Source organism: Pan paniscus, chromosome 2 (genome assembly GCF_029289425.2).
Source record: "Pan paniscus chromosome 2, NHGRI_mPanPan1-v2.0_pri, whole genome shotgun sequence".
NCBI classification, from domain to species: Eukaryota; Metazoa; Chordata; class Mammalia; order Primates; family Hominidae; genus Pan; species Pan paniscus.
The window spans coordinates 77,608,391-77,620,420 of record NC_085926.1 but is presented as its reverse complement, the minus strand read 5'-3'; the positions used below and the strand labels follow the sequence as shown (position 1 = coordinate 77,620,420).

The 12,030-nt window shown below is 39.4% G+C and overlaps 1 protein-coding gene across 31 annotated transcripts in view; it reads right to left on the bottom strand.

Moving 5' to 3' along the window:
• Positions 1–12,030, bottom strand: part of ROBO2 (roundabout guidance receptor 2) — a 1,748,609-nt gene that overhangs the window by 169,791 nt on the left and 1,566,788 nt on the right. For all 31 annotated transcript variants that reach the window (XM_063602831.1, XM_063602841.1, XM_063602842.1 and 28 more), the window contains one exon: positions 2,339–2,496. In XM_063602831.1, the coding sequence (XP_063458901.1) occupies positions 2,339–2,496 (158 nt within the window). The remainder of the gene's footprint in view (positions 1–2,338; positions 2,497–12,030) is intronic.

Genomic DNA, 12,030 nt, shown 5'->3' with positions numbered 1-12,030 from the left:
GTCTTGCCTTCTCTTGTTGAGTTGGAACTGAGACCAACATGGGAACCGACTGAACTAGCCTGCTGGAAAATTAGAGATCATAAGGAGGGGAACGAAGATACCCAGCTGAGAGTCAACCAATTGCCAGACTTGTGGGTAAGGTCATCCTGGATTATTCAGCTGCCAGCACACCTTTAAATAGGCAAGAGCTAAATGCTATAAACATAAACTACCAATCCATAAACAATGATTTTACTCCATCATCAGGAGTACATTTTCATAAATTTGGTACCCAAGCAAGACCACTGAGAACAAAACTCTCTTTGGTAACGTAGATCTCACAGTGTTAATAGTGAGACTAGTGTTGGGGCTCAGAAAACGATATCCCAAAATGTGGTGCTTTGGCTTTCTGAGCACTTGGAACTAAAGGAAATTGTAAGTCATTAGAAACTTCCTTAACATCAATGTCTATCTGACATTCCTTTGTTTCTCCCCTCCCCTTGCCCCAAGAACAGAGAGGGAAGCTCTCTGAAGTTTCCTTATCTGACTGAGAAAAGTTCTTCCAAAAGAAACACAATTGCCTTAAATCCCCTGTCTGAAATCTCAGTAACCTGCAAAGATTAATCACCAAAGAAGAAACTAAAGGTCATTACCATGCCTACTGGACAGACTGTTTGACTATTCTTCTTGGGGTTGTTATCTGAGACTGTACATAATAAGACAACCTTTGCTTGCAGTGCAGTTCTGCCCCTCACCTTCCCAGAACTTGTCACTACCTCTCCCAGAGGCCAGAGGAACTTTGTCTATTTGTTGGTCTCACTCATCTTCTCTGAAAATCATTTAATCTTCCTGTAAAATCGCCTACTATTCCCACTTCCCTCTATCCTATGAAGAGGGTAATTAAGCTTCAACCATCTAGCCCTTCTTTGAGTTTTATACTTTGTGTGATTCCCTTGCACTTACATATAAATACATTTGTATGCTCTTCCTTCCATTAAACTGTCTATTGCCAGTTTATTTCAGCAGACTAAAAGACTTAAACCTTTAGAGGGTGAAGGGAAAAAATATCTTTGCCTCTATACCAGAAACGCATGAATATACATTGTCATCCCTTCCACAGCCTATCTAGTTCTGTTTTATGTTGTAATCTCACTGTGCACAGAGGAAAAATTCTCATTTGTAATAAACATATTTTTAAGATAATAGATACCAATACTTTATAGTTTTTTTATTAAAATGGCACATTTATTCAGTCAAATGAGAAATTATCTTAAATGTATTCACTCTCAGTTGTATCGAATATAAAAATTATAGTACTGAATAATATCAGAAAGTTAAGCAATTACATACTATTTCTGTGGGTTGGTTCTCACTTAAAAACTTCACATACAAATGTTGCATGGATCCTCTGAAGAAATAAAATGATTACATGCCATTTGCCTGTTTCTGTGTGTTTCATTTTAAATTTTAATCAACTGATGAATCTGATTATAAGTTTCCTTTGAAAACAGTTATTTTTCTGCATGCAGAATCAGTCAGCTGTTTTGATTTCCATTTTATTTCATATCTATTCAATTTCCGTTTAAATCAATTCATGTATAAAATTTTACTGTTATAAATATTATTCAATTGGAAAAACTGGAAAAAGCATTTGAGATATTCATCACCTTAAATTACTTTCTCTTTTAATTTTTGAAAATGGTGCAAAATTAGATGTAGTTAATGTGGTTTATGGCTATCATTTATACTTTAACACTCATGTACTGCATGATCAACAGAAGCTTCTGGAGATTTTATAAAAGAGCTAAAACATCAGCTGGGTGTGGTGGCTCACGCCTGTAATCCAAGCACTTTGGGAGGCTGAGGTGGGTGGATCACGAGGTCAAGAGATGGAGACCATCCTGGCCAACATGGTGAAACCCCATCTCTACAAAAAATACAAAAAATAGCTGGGCGTGGTGGCGCACGCCTGTAGTCCCAGCTACTTGGGAAGCTAAGGCAGAAGAATCACTTGAAACCAGGAGGCAGAGGTTGCGGTGAGCAGGATCGCACTCCAGCCTGGGTGACAGAGCAAGACTCTGTCTCAAAAAAAAAAAAAAAGAGCTAAAATATCAATATTGCACTGTAAAGATATAATTCAGATTGGTGCAATTATTAATATTTCATGTACACTTGATTTACATAATTTTTGTCTCTTGTAGTCTCATCCAAATGTTTTTAAATCTTTTCAAGGCAGTATAAATTGTAATTAACATTCAAATACAATTGTATTAATAATGTTAAAGAATAAAATACATCTATTTTGTATTTTGAGACTGAAAATTCAATCTCTCTGGGCCATGATTTTAATTTAACTCACACTTATTCTTTCTTCCTTGTCATCAATTCGAACTTTGTCTTTTTTCCAGTAGATGGTGGGTTCTGGGTGTCCCCGGGGAGGCTGGCACTCCAGGATTGCAGGCTCTCCAGCTGCCACTACAACATCTGTGGGGTTTTGTCGGAAGTCATCTCGTAACACTGAGGAAAAATAATTACAGGAAAAGAAAACTCAACGACAGTAACTTAGGCTTTTTGTTGTACAAGGTAACTTCAAGTCTTGTTTACCTTGTTCTAGTAAAAATTGCCTGGATTTTTACTGAGAACATAGCTACATCCACCTTAAAATATTCTGGAGCCAACATAAATGATCATCAACAGGAGAATGGCTGACTAAATTACCATGCACCTTTGGTGAAAAATTCAACTTTAAAAATGAAATCAGTCAAAAAAATGAGAAATATTCATATACAGTTCTGTGATTAATTAAAAAAACAAGGTGCAGAACTCTTCATTAGTATAATTCTATTTTCTATATAGAAACTCATATATGTGTGTGTGTGTGTGCGCGCATATATATATATGCATGTGGTTTGTGAGCCTGCAAGCCTAATGATCTGTGAGGGAAAGTGGGGTGAGAATTCTTTGAGAAAGTCCTTTCTCATGACACAAACATAGACAAGATCCACACTGTTTTCATTACACTTCAGAAGACAGATTCATAGTTCACCCTTGCAGCACACTAGCACCCACATACGCAGGGCTACATTTTCATTCTGCAACTCCACCTGCCGAGTGACATCTGGGCAGCGTGACATTCAGGGCAGAGATATCCCTTATAGCAGTTTTGCCTGTCTGAAATTTCCCTCCTTTCATTAAGGAGAACAGCAGGTTGGACCTTTGCTGTAACCACCGAAAATCTGGCATGCCTGCCTCTCCAAATGTCACCTATCTATCTACTTGTGCTTCTCTGCTCCTGACAAGATGAAAAGCCTGGAGAGATGGCTCAGCCCTATCGGACTGCGTTTAGGTGGTAAATCAGAGCTACATTAATTTTAGGGTAAACATTCAAAAAAGTAGTTGAGATCAGCAAATGTACCATATACTGCAACTGCCTCTGCTTTTCCTGACTGGCTTCACTATTTCTGTTCTTGGACATTCCAACACCGACATGTTTGGTTCCAAAGTACCTTGAGGTAAAATGAACCTACACACACACACACGCACACACACCCACAGACACATGCACACATCAAGCTGTTTGAAATCAACATTAGGCAGCTTGTGGTAGCCTGTTATGTAAATCATGTGCCGCGACTGGGGATTAGGTCAAACCAACTGCCTTCCGTGTCCTATAATGAGACCCACTTCAGCACTCTGCTTCTTTGTTGTGCCAAGTCTGTAGGTTAATTGTCATTCTCCAAATAAATAAAAATCCCTGTCCTTAAAAGAGCTCCAGAGAGTCAACTCAGTGACTTCAGCGTTTTTCTTTTCTCGTCTTTTGCAACACACCCTTTAACATGGTTTTCCATCTTAATGAAGTCATGGCCCTTTATGAGATTAGAGCACCTTGTCTCTTATTGAAGGAGCAGTAAGAAATAATTCAGCACAAATTGTTCACTCTCAGTTTATAAGCTGATTAATTTACTGATTTCACTGCTAAAGAAATGTGTTCCATTTTAGCACTGTGAACTGCATATTTTTGGCCCCCTTGTCTAACTGGCAAGAAAGGTGTGATTTATATGCATAAGGATTTGCTTCTGAGTGGGCTGAGGAAAGTGTGCATTTAAATGTGACATTCATGCAACTGAAGAGAAGGGGTTAACACCATGGTTCCCTCTTGCAGGTAAATCCTCCAGGGAGAGCAAGCTGGTGACTCATTTATATTCTAAATACAGAACAGCTGCCTATTTATGCAATGTTAAGAAGTGCAATAATATGGTAACAGGGTGATGAGCACCCCTACAATATCCGGTACTGGCAACAAATGGTGTTTTTGCAGGCCCTCAATCTGTTCCAAAATGGCACAGCTGGCCAGTTGAAGGGCCTTCTCCAGATCTGCTCTCCTAAAAAATGGTATGCCAAAAAGCCTAAGCACAAGTAGTACTTAATACCATTGCAAATCATTCAGAAATACAATGTTACACCAATTTTCCACAATCCATTTTTTTTAAAGGTCCTTTGACATGTAGGACAAAAAGAAGAAAAACATCATAACAAACTATAAGGACTGGTACTCTTCAACAATAAAACATGTGCTTATGGCATTCAACAAAAAGGGGGAAAATGACTCCAATTTGCAAATGAAGCCAAGAAATCTAACATCAACTGTAATTTTAGGCTTTCAGACTATTCACCCAGAGAGTAGGGTGAGATAATGATATAATTGATACTGTACCCTCTTCAACTTGTAATGTGCTCTTTGGGGTTTGTATAGTACTCAGTAAATCCGTTTGTGTTTAGTGATATCATTTATTTAACCCTAAGTCTTCAGGATATTATAATATGTTTCTTCTCTCTCTCTCTCTCTCAGTTGAGAAACATGCTTTTCAGCAGGTTCCACCATAGGCAGCCTAGAACGTATTTTTAGAAAAAGGAGTAAAATCATTTTTACTCTTCTCAAATTTTGAAGGAGGATATGTATATTCTGATATTTGTTTATATGTTTCTGGGGTCTGCATTTACATTCATAAATGTAAGAAAAGTAAAATAAAACAATATCTATCAGTTCCCATTTTTGTGCTAATTATTCATTTCTGCCTTGGATTTTGCCCTGTGCTCTTTATCGTAGCCGATAAAAACAAGAAAGTGTTAGCCATGGTGAAGTATTCCCATGTGTCGGATTAAGAGAACTAAAATGGTCTGGTAAATGTAGAAAATAGCAAAGCAATTTCAAATTCTAAATTGAATGTGTGTGTGTGTGTGTGTGTATTCCCCCTAAATCCTCTACCCTAGAAAGAACTGAAAACTATATTTTCAAGTGTGACTTGACACGTATGTCAAAAGAAGAGCACATACCACAGTGTGTGTTACCTAACTCTCCAAAAAGTCTTTAAATATGATGAAGAGAAATAAATTCGATGACAGGGTAGCAGCAGTTGTGTTTTAAAGAAAAAGGATATACTGTTTCCATAATGGCTGTATTAATTTACATTTCTACCAAGTTGTAGGGGCCAAGGGAAAGTGTCCCCTTTGCCTCTGATGTTTCACTGAAAAATCGACTCACAAAAAGCAGATTAATTGGAGAAAAGGTACACAAATTTATTAGCGTACCCTGAGGAGAATCACAGAGTAATTGCCTAACACCGCTATGGTATACCAATGCTTATATACTCCGTTTCTTAGGGGAAAGGGAGATGGGGAAGTATAGATAATTTTTAGGCGGATTCAATAACCTTAAAGAACATACAATAGCCTGGGACTAAGTCTTTTCGGCTCACAAGGGGACGATGGTTTTTGACGAAAGTTTGCCCAGGTTTGTTGTCCAACTTCAGTCTTCCTTTCTGCGATATCATTTGAGCTCATGAAAATTCAGGGAAGGGGCCAGAGGTAATGGTTTTCTTCTTTGGTAGGTCCGGACTTTAGGCAGGTAAGAAACTTTGGAGAACAACTTCATCCTGTGCTTCAAGAGACACAGAGGATTGAGAGATGGGGGTTTGGAGGAAGGAAGGTCAGAGAGATCTTGAGGCTTCCTCTTCAGTTCAGCATGTCCAAGTGCTGCTATAGGAGCTAGAAATTATTTAGGCAGATAGTGAGGGTAAACAAGTCCTCAGCGAGGCTTCCCTTTTAACAAAAAACAGCCCCAAATAATTTCTAACAAAGAGCAGCCTGCAGCCGGGGGCGGTGGCTCACGCCTGTAATCCCACCACTTTGGGAGGCCGAGGTGGGTGGATCACGAGGTCAGGAGATCGAGACCATTCTGGCTAACACGGTGAAACCCCGTCTGTACTAAAAATACAAAAAAAAATTAGCCTGGCGCAGTGGCAGGTGCCTGTAGTCCCAGCTACTCGGGAGGCTGAGGCAGGAGAATGGCGGGAACCCAGGAGGCGGAGCTTGCAGTGAGTCGAGTTCATGCACTCCAGCCTGGGCGACAGAGCGAGACTTTGTCTCAAAAAAAAAAAAAAAAAAAAGAGCAGTTTGTAAAATCGAACTGCAGACATAGAGAAGCAAGCCGGAAGCTTGCACGGGTGAATGCCGCAGCTGTGCCAATAGAAAGGGATACCTGGAAGCCAAGTCTATTCAACACGGAGGCTCCATCTTCTTCTTCTTCTTCTTCTTATTTTTCTTCCGCCACAGGTGCAGTAAAAAAGCAGGCAACATCGTGCCGACCAGGTACAGAACTCATCCGCATAATAAAAGGTTGGGATGGGGTGGCCACCTTCTTCACGCTCTGTGTAAATGACACACCTGCCCCAACCAATCCTCTAAACCCTGTGGGAATCAGACACCGCATCCTCAAACTCACCTATAAAACCAACCGCATCTCGTCGCACCCTGGGAGATACGCTCGGAACCCCTCCCTCTGCACAAGGGAGCGATTCTCCTTTGCCTATTAAACCTCTGTTCTTAAACTCAGTCCTTGTGTGTCCATGTCCTTGATTTCCTTGGCACGAGGCAACGAACCTCGGGTATTACCCCAGACGAAGGACACTGCTTCAGTGACATATTTCAGGGTATCAGTTTCTGAGCCCCAACAAAATATACAAGGGTTCCCTTCTCTCAACACCCTTACCAATATTTATCTTTCATCTTTCAGATAACAGCTTTTCTAACAGGTGTACATTGTACCCAGTAAATATATAATATATACGATTGCTTGTCAAATAAAAATAGAATTTTTAAAATTTCATTTGAAAAGAAAAGGGATATAGTAGGTACATTCTAATATAGAACTTGCTATCAGATCTAAGTTAGAATACAGGGTTTCAAATCTCCATGGGGTGAGGTGGGGGGGATATGTAAATGGCTAGAACCCGAATATTCACTTCCATATGTGAGCTGGAAAACACATATAAATAGTTCACTTAGCTAGTCATAATATAACCTGAATTATATTTGCATGTTTTTTACATTGGGATGCACCATGACTTAGGAAATTATTTTGGAAAATTGGAGCATTCTAAATTACTACCTTACGACATAGAGATTTTTGACAAATTAAAATTCTGCAAGTATGTATTGAATGCTGTAATGTGACAAACACTCTCCTATGACCTGGTTAAGAAATAGATTAACAAGAATGACATGACAGTGCCTGTGATAGACCCTTGTTCTGTTCTCCAGTGGTCACTCCCTTCTGTTATTTATTTCCCTTTGTATATCCCCTCCCCTTGAGCATGAACTAGACCTGGCGATTTACCTTCGATGAACAGAATGTTACAAAGTGGTAGGATGCCACTTCCAAGATCAGTTTATAAAAGATTGTGACCTTCATGTTTTTGCCCTCTCTCTCTCTCTCTCACTGTGGCTTAGAAAATGATACCCCAAAATACGCCACTTCAGACTTTAAACTAAGAGCACCCAGTGAGTAGCAAATAGAAGAAAGAGCTTTCTCTAAAGATCCCCTGTCTACCTAAAGATGCTGTCCTCCAGAAGGTATTCAATTAATTCCTTTCTCAGATATCTCATTAACCAGGGGAAATCGGCGCATCCTGCAGGAGGAAAGACCAGAGTTGACACCGCACCCAGAGCCCAGGGAAATGTTGTCCCAGGCCACCCTTTGTTCTTCAGGCCAATTCATCTCCTCAAAAAAATCACTTATTCTTCTAAAATTGCCTGTGTCTCCCACTTTCCTCTCCTCTATGAGGAGAATAATTAAGCTTCAAGTATTTGACCTTTCTTTCAGTCTCATATTTTGTGTGGCTTCTATGCACATGTGTGCACAGTAAATATGTAGCCTTTTTCTCCTGTTAATATGTCTATTGTCAGTGTATTTCAGCAGACTAAGTTATTGAATCTTTAGAGGGAAAGTCTGAACTCCTCTCTTACTCTCTTTTCATATACTTTCTCTGATCATGCACGGTGCCATGTTGCAGAATGGAGAAGCCCATTTGGCAAGGATCTGAAGTCAGATTCCAGCCAACATCTGGCAAGAAACCAAGGCCCTCAGTCCAAAAACCCTAGAGGACTCAAGTCACCACTGAATTTTGTAGTAATTTGTTATGAAGCAATAGGTAACTAACAGAGTGCCTTTAAAAAGTTTTATGTCCAGCTGTGATTTTAGAGCTTATATCTTTGGCTCCTGCTTCCTTATAATCCCATATCCTTTCCCACCCCAAACCCTCTCTGTTTTGTCTTAAATCAATAGTTCTTAAAATTTTTTTTTAACCTCAGTCTAGGCAAATCACTACTTAGTCATTTCCATCTTAGTTTATTAAAACAAATTAGCAATGACAATGAGGTGAGACTGTATAACTAATGGACTTCTGAAAGATACATTTCTAAACCACAATGTGCACATGATCCCAACTAAAGTTATTAGAAGGGTAAAGCCTAAAATGTTACTGATAAAAGAATTGGCACACATCATTGAATAAAGAATACCATCCACAACCAACTAAATATTACGAGAAAGATAATCTAAGAAATAATTGTAATGAAAGGTACGGCCAACAGCAGTTGAAAACCACAGGAGACCCAAACAACACTGAACACAAGTCTTTCCTGCCGGCAGGTTTTCTTTCTGTGTATGTGTCAGAACTGCTGGAGTTATGTGGCACAATGACATCCAAACTTCTCAGTAGAAGACCGACCTCTAGCCCGAAGCAGTTCCTTATATGACATACATTTTAGTTTATGAATACAGTTTCAGTAAATTATGATAAATAGAAGCATACTCAGGAGCCTTTACTTATCCATATATATAATATATATAATTATGTGCTGATTTTCAGTAAGAATTTTTTAGACTTGCTTTTAAAAATTAACAGGCACATATAATGACACTTTTAATCTATTTTTAAAATAACTTGTTCTATGATAATAGCTAAAATTTAGTGAGTACATACTATGTGCCAAAGATAGCGTCATGGATATAGAATAGGTCATTGGAGCCTCATCTATTGTGTTAGGTAAGCACAGGGTTTCAACCCAGTGTGTCTGACACTAGAATTTATACACAGTCATTATGCTGCACTGATTTGCAATATCATCTGGGTCTATTCATCCTCTCTCCACTGCCCTAGTTCAGAATGTCCTTATATCTTCCTTGAATTACTGTAAGAATATCCTATTTGACCTTTTTCTCTGATTTCTCCTTTAAACTTTCCATTGTAGCTATTATGAGTTAGCTAAAATGCAAATGTGATCATGTCAATTCCCTTTTTAACACTTTTTAATGGCTCTTAAGATAAAATTCTCTCCTTAATATGATTTCAAATGTTGTTTGGAATCAGGTCCCTGCATATATCTCCAGGCTCATCAGGGACATTTCTGTAACCTCCATGCCCTAGGGATATGAAGGAACACCTAATTATCATTGTACGTTGGCATATGATGGTCTTTCTGCCTGCAAGTAACTCCTAGCTGTCCCTTTGTTCTCTTACTTTTGCCTGTGCCTTTCTGAAGTACATACTGTTCATTCAGTGTCAACTTTGGACTCACTCATCTGAAGTCTTTCCTTATCTACTTAACTGGACTGGGTAACCCTCCAAAGAGCTCTCTAGTTGAAGGGTATCAGAAAAGTTAACCAAATAATGTCGATTGGTTGATTGAATTGATGTGCTCTCCTTCAAGATGTGTGCTGCACCCCTTTTTTATGATATAAAATAGACCACAGTGTTTTAATTTGATTTTAAAATGTCATTTATGAAGAACAATTTGAATTGTTTGGATTTAAGAAATAGAGTCCTTGGCTTGCCTATCTACATACTCATATATCTGTAAAATAAAAGCCAGACAGTTCAAGAAGGTCAGAAATCAATGACTCAAGGAATAAAACAGATTTATGTCAGCCAAAAAAACTGGTAGCACAAATTATAGGTACATCATATTAAATTATTCCAATGGACTAAGAGAAAAAAAAATGATGGTCACTCATAAAACTACCACAAATTATTCCCCTAGCCCTACCAACACCACTGCCACCACCACCACCACCAGTTACCATAGGGAATGACTGAGTGTAACCCCAACCAGCATGCAGCTCAGAACTTCCACTCTGCACATGAAAAAAGCACCCTATCTCTTCCTGGACTACATGGCTATAGGTGGCAGCCACGCTTTGACCCCAGGGGGAGCCCGACCCTCAGGATGAAACTGGAGCTATGTACAAAGTGTAAAAAAATCTGGGCTCTTAAGGACATGGCTGGACAAATTAATTCTGAAAACTGTGCAAACTCTGGACTTTCTAGGTATGTTTCCTTTTATATTTAAGCCAGTGTAAGTTTCCTTTTTCAACCAGAAGCTCCCCACTGACACGGCATAATAATTCTGTATTTTTCTGAAGTTTTAATGACTAAACAACTGAATAAAGATTGTCATTCACAAGAAACTACTTTATTACATTTGGTACAATTGAACAAAATATGGTCAGGATGGGCAGGCTAGCCACCAGTTAAATAGACAATAACATCTGAACATGTGGGCATAAGTCATAAGTGGTTTCTTCTGCACAGAAGGGGAATGGGAAAGAAAGAAATCAGTGGGGAGACATCCGGGGGCCGCTGTGCAAGCTGACACTCTGGCACCCAGTAGCATGCTGACAACTCCAAAATGAGAAGCTCTCACCCCCACCTCCAATGAGATTCTGTGCACAGGCACATTCACTGAGCAAATGATCCAGATAAACCAGCGGTAGGAATTGGAGCATGTTGAATAAACAAGAATGCCCTGTGACTTGTTCATTTTCAAGTCATAGCATTTTGTGAAGTCTAGTATTCTGCAGGGAATAAAACACACAAACACAAACATAATTCACACAGGAGGAATGGCCAGCTTTGAGTTTCTTAGCCAAGTCTTTATTCTTGAATCCTTTTTTTAGCCATGTTCTGTCCTCACCCACAATATAATTTGAAGTCCTGCTAAGATTGCCAAGTCTTCCTTAATGTTTTCCACTTATGTTTAAAACTTGCTGAAGGATTCTTAGAAATTGCATGGAAACATCGCGCTCTCTGTAATTTGTATCCATAACCTCTGTAATGCATATGTTCTCCTTGGGGACCAAGTGTTGAGATCATTCATAAACTCTTGGATCACATGTGGCACTGCAAACTGGTGACATCTGACCACGGCAGACTCTAGGCCTGTCTCTGGCAATCATTTGCTTTGGTTTGCAGTTAAAGAGCCAGCAGTTGGCATGCCTTCAACACTTGGAAGTCCTATTTTTGGCAAAGCCTAGCATGTGATATTTGACAGGGATCTGCATAGCCTATCCATTAGCTTATGAGGAAGCTGTGGATTGAAGCTGATTAATGTTTAATCAGTTCCTCTTCTTTCTCCCTTAAAGAGCCATCGCCCACAGAATTGTTCACGTGGCATTGCTGTCTCCAAAATCACAGAAAGCTCAAAGAAACCAGATCAAGTTAGAGATTGTGTCCAAACATAGCATGTGAGGAGGACGGTTTCTAGAAATGCTAGTATTAACTTAAACATGTTCAAGGCAATGTCTTGCTCAGCTGCAGAACAAAAACCCATCTCACAATGCTCCCAACGCGTTCTGTTCTGCTCCACAGGCAACTGTCTTTCAGCACCTGCCCAGTTCGGACAAAACTGTCTTGGCTTGCTCAAAGCAATGCT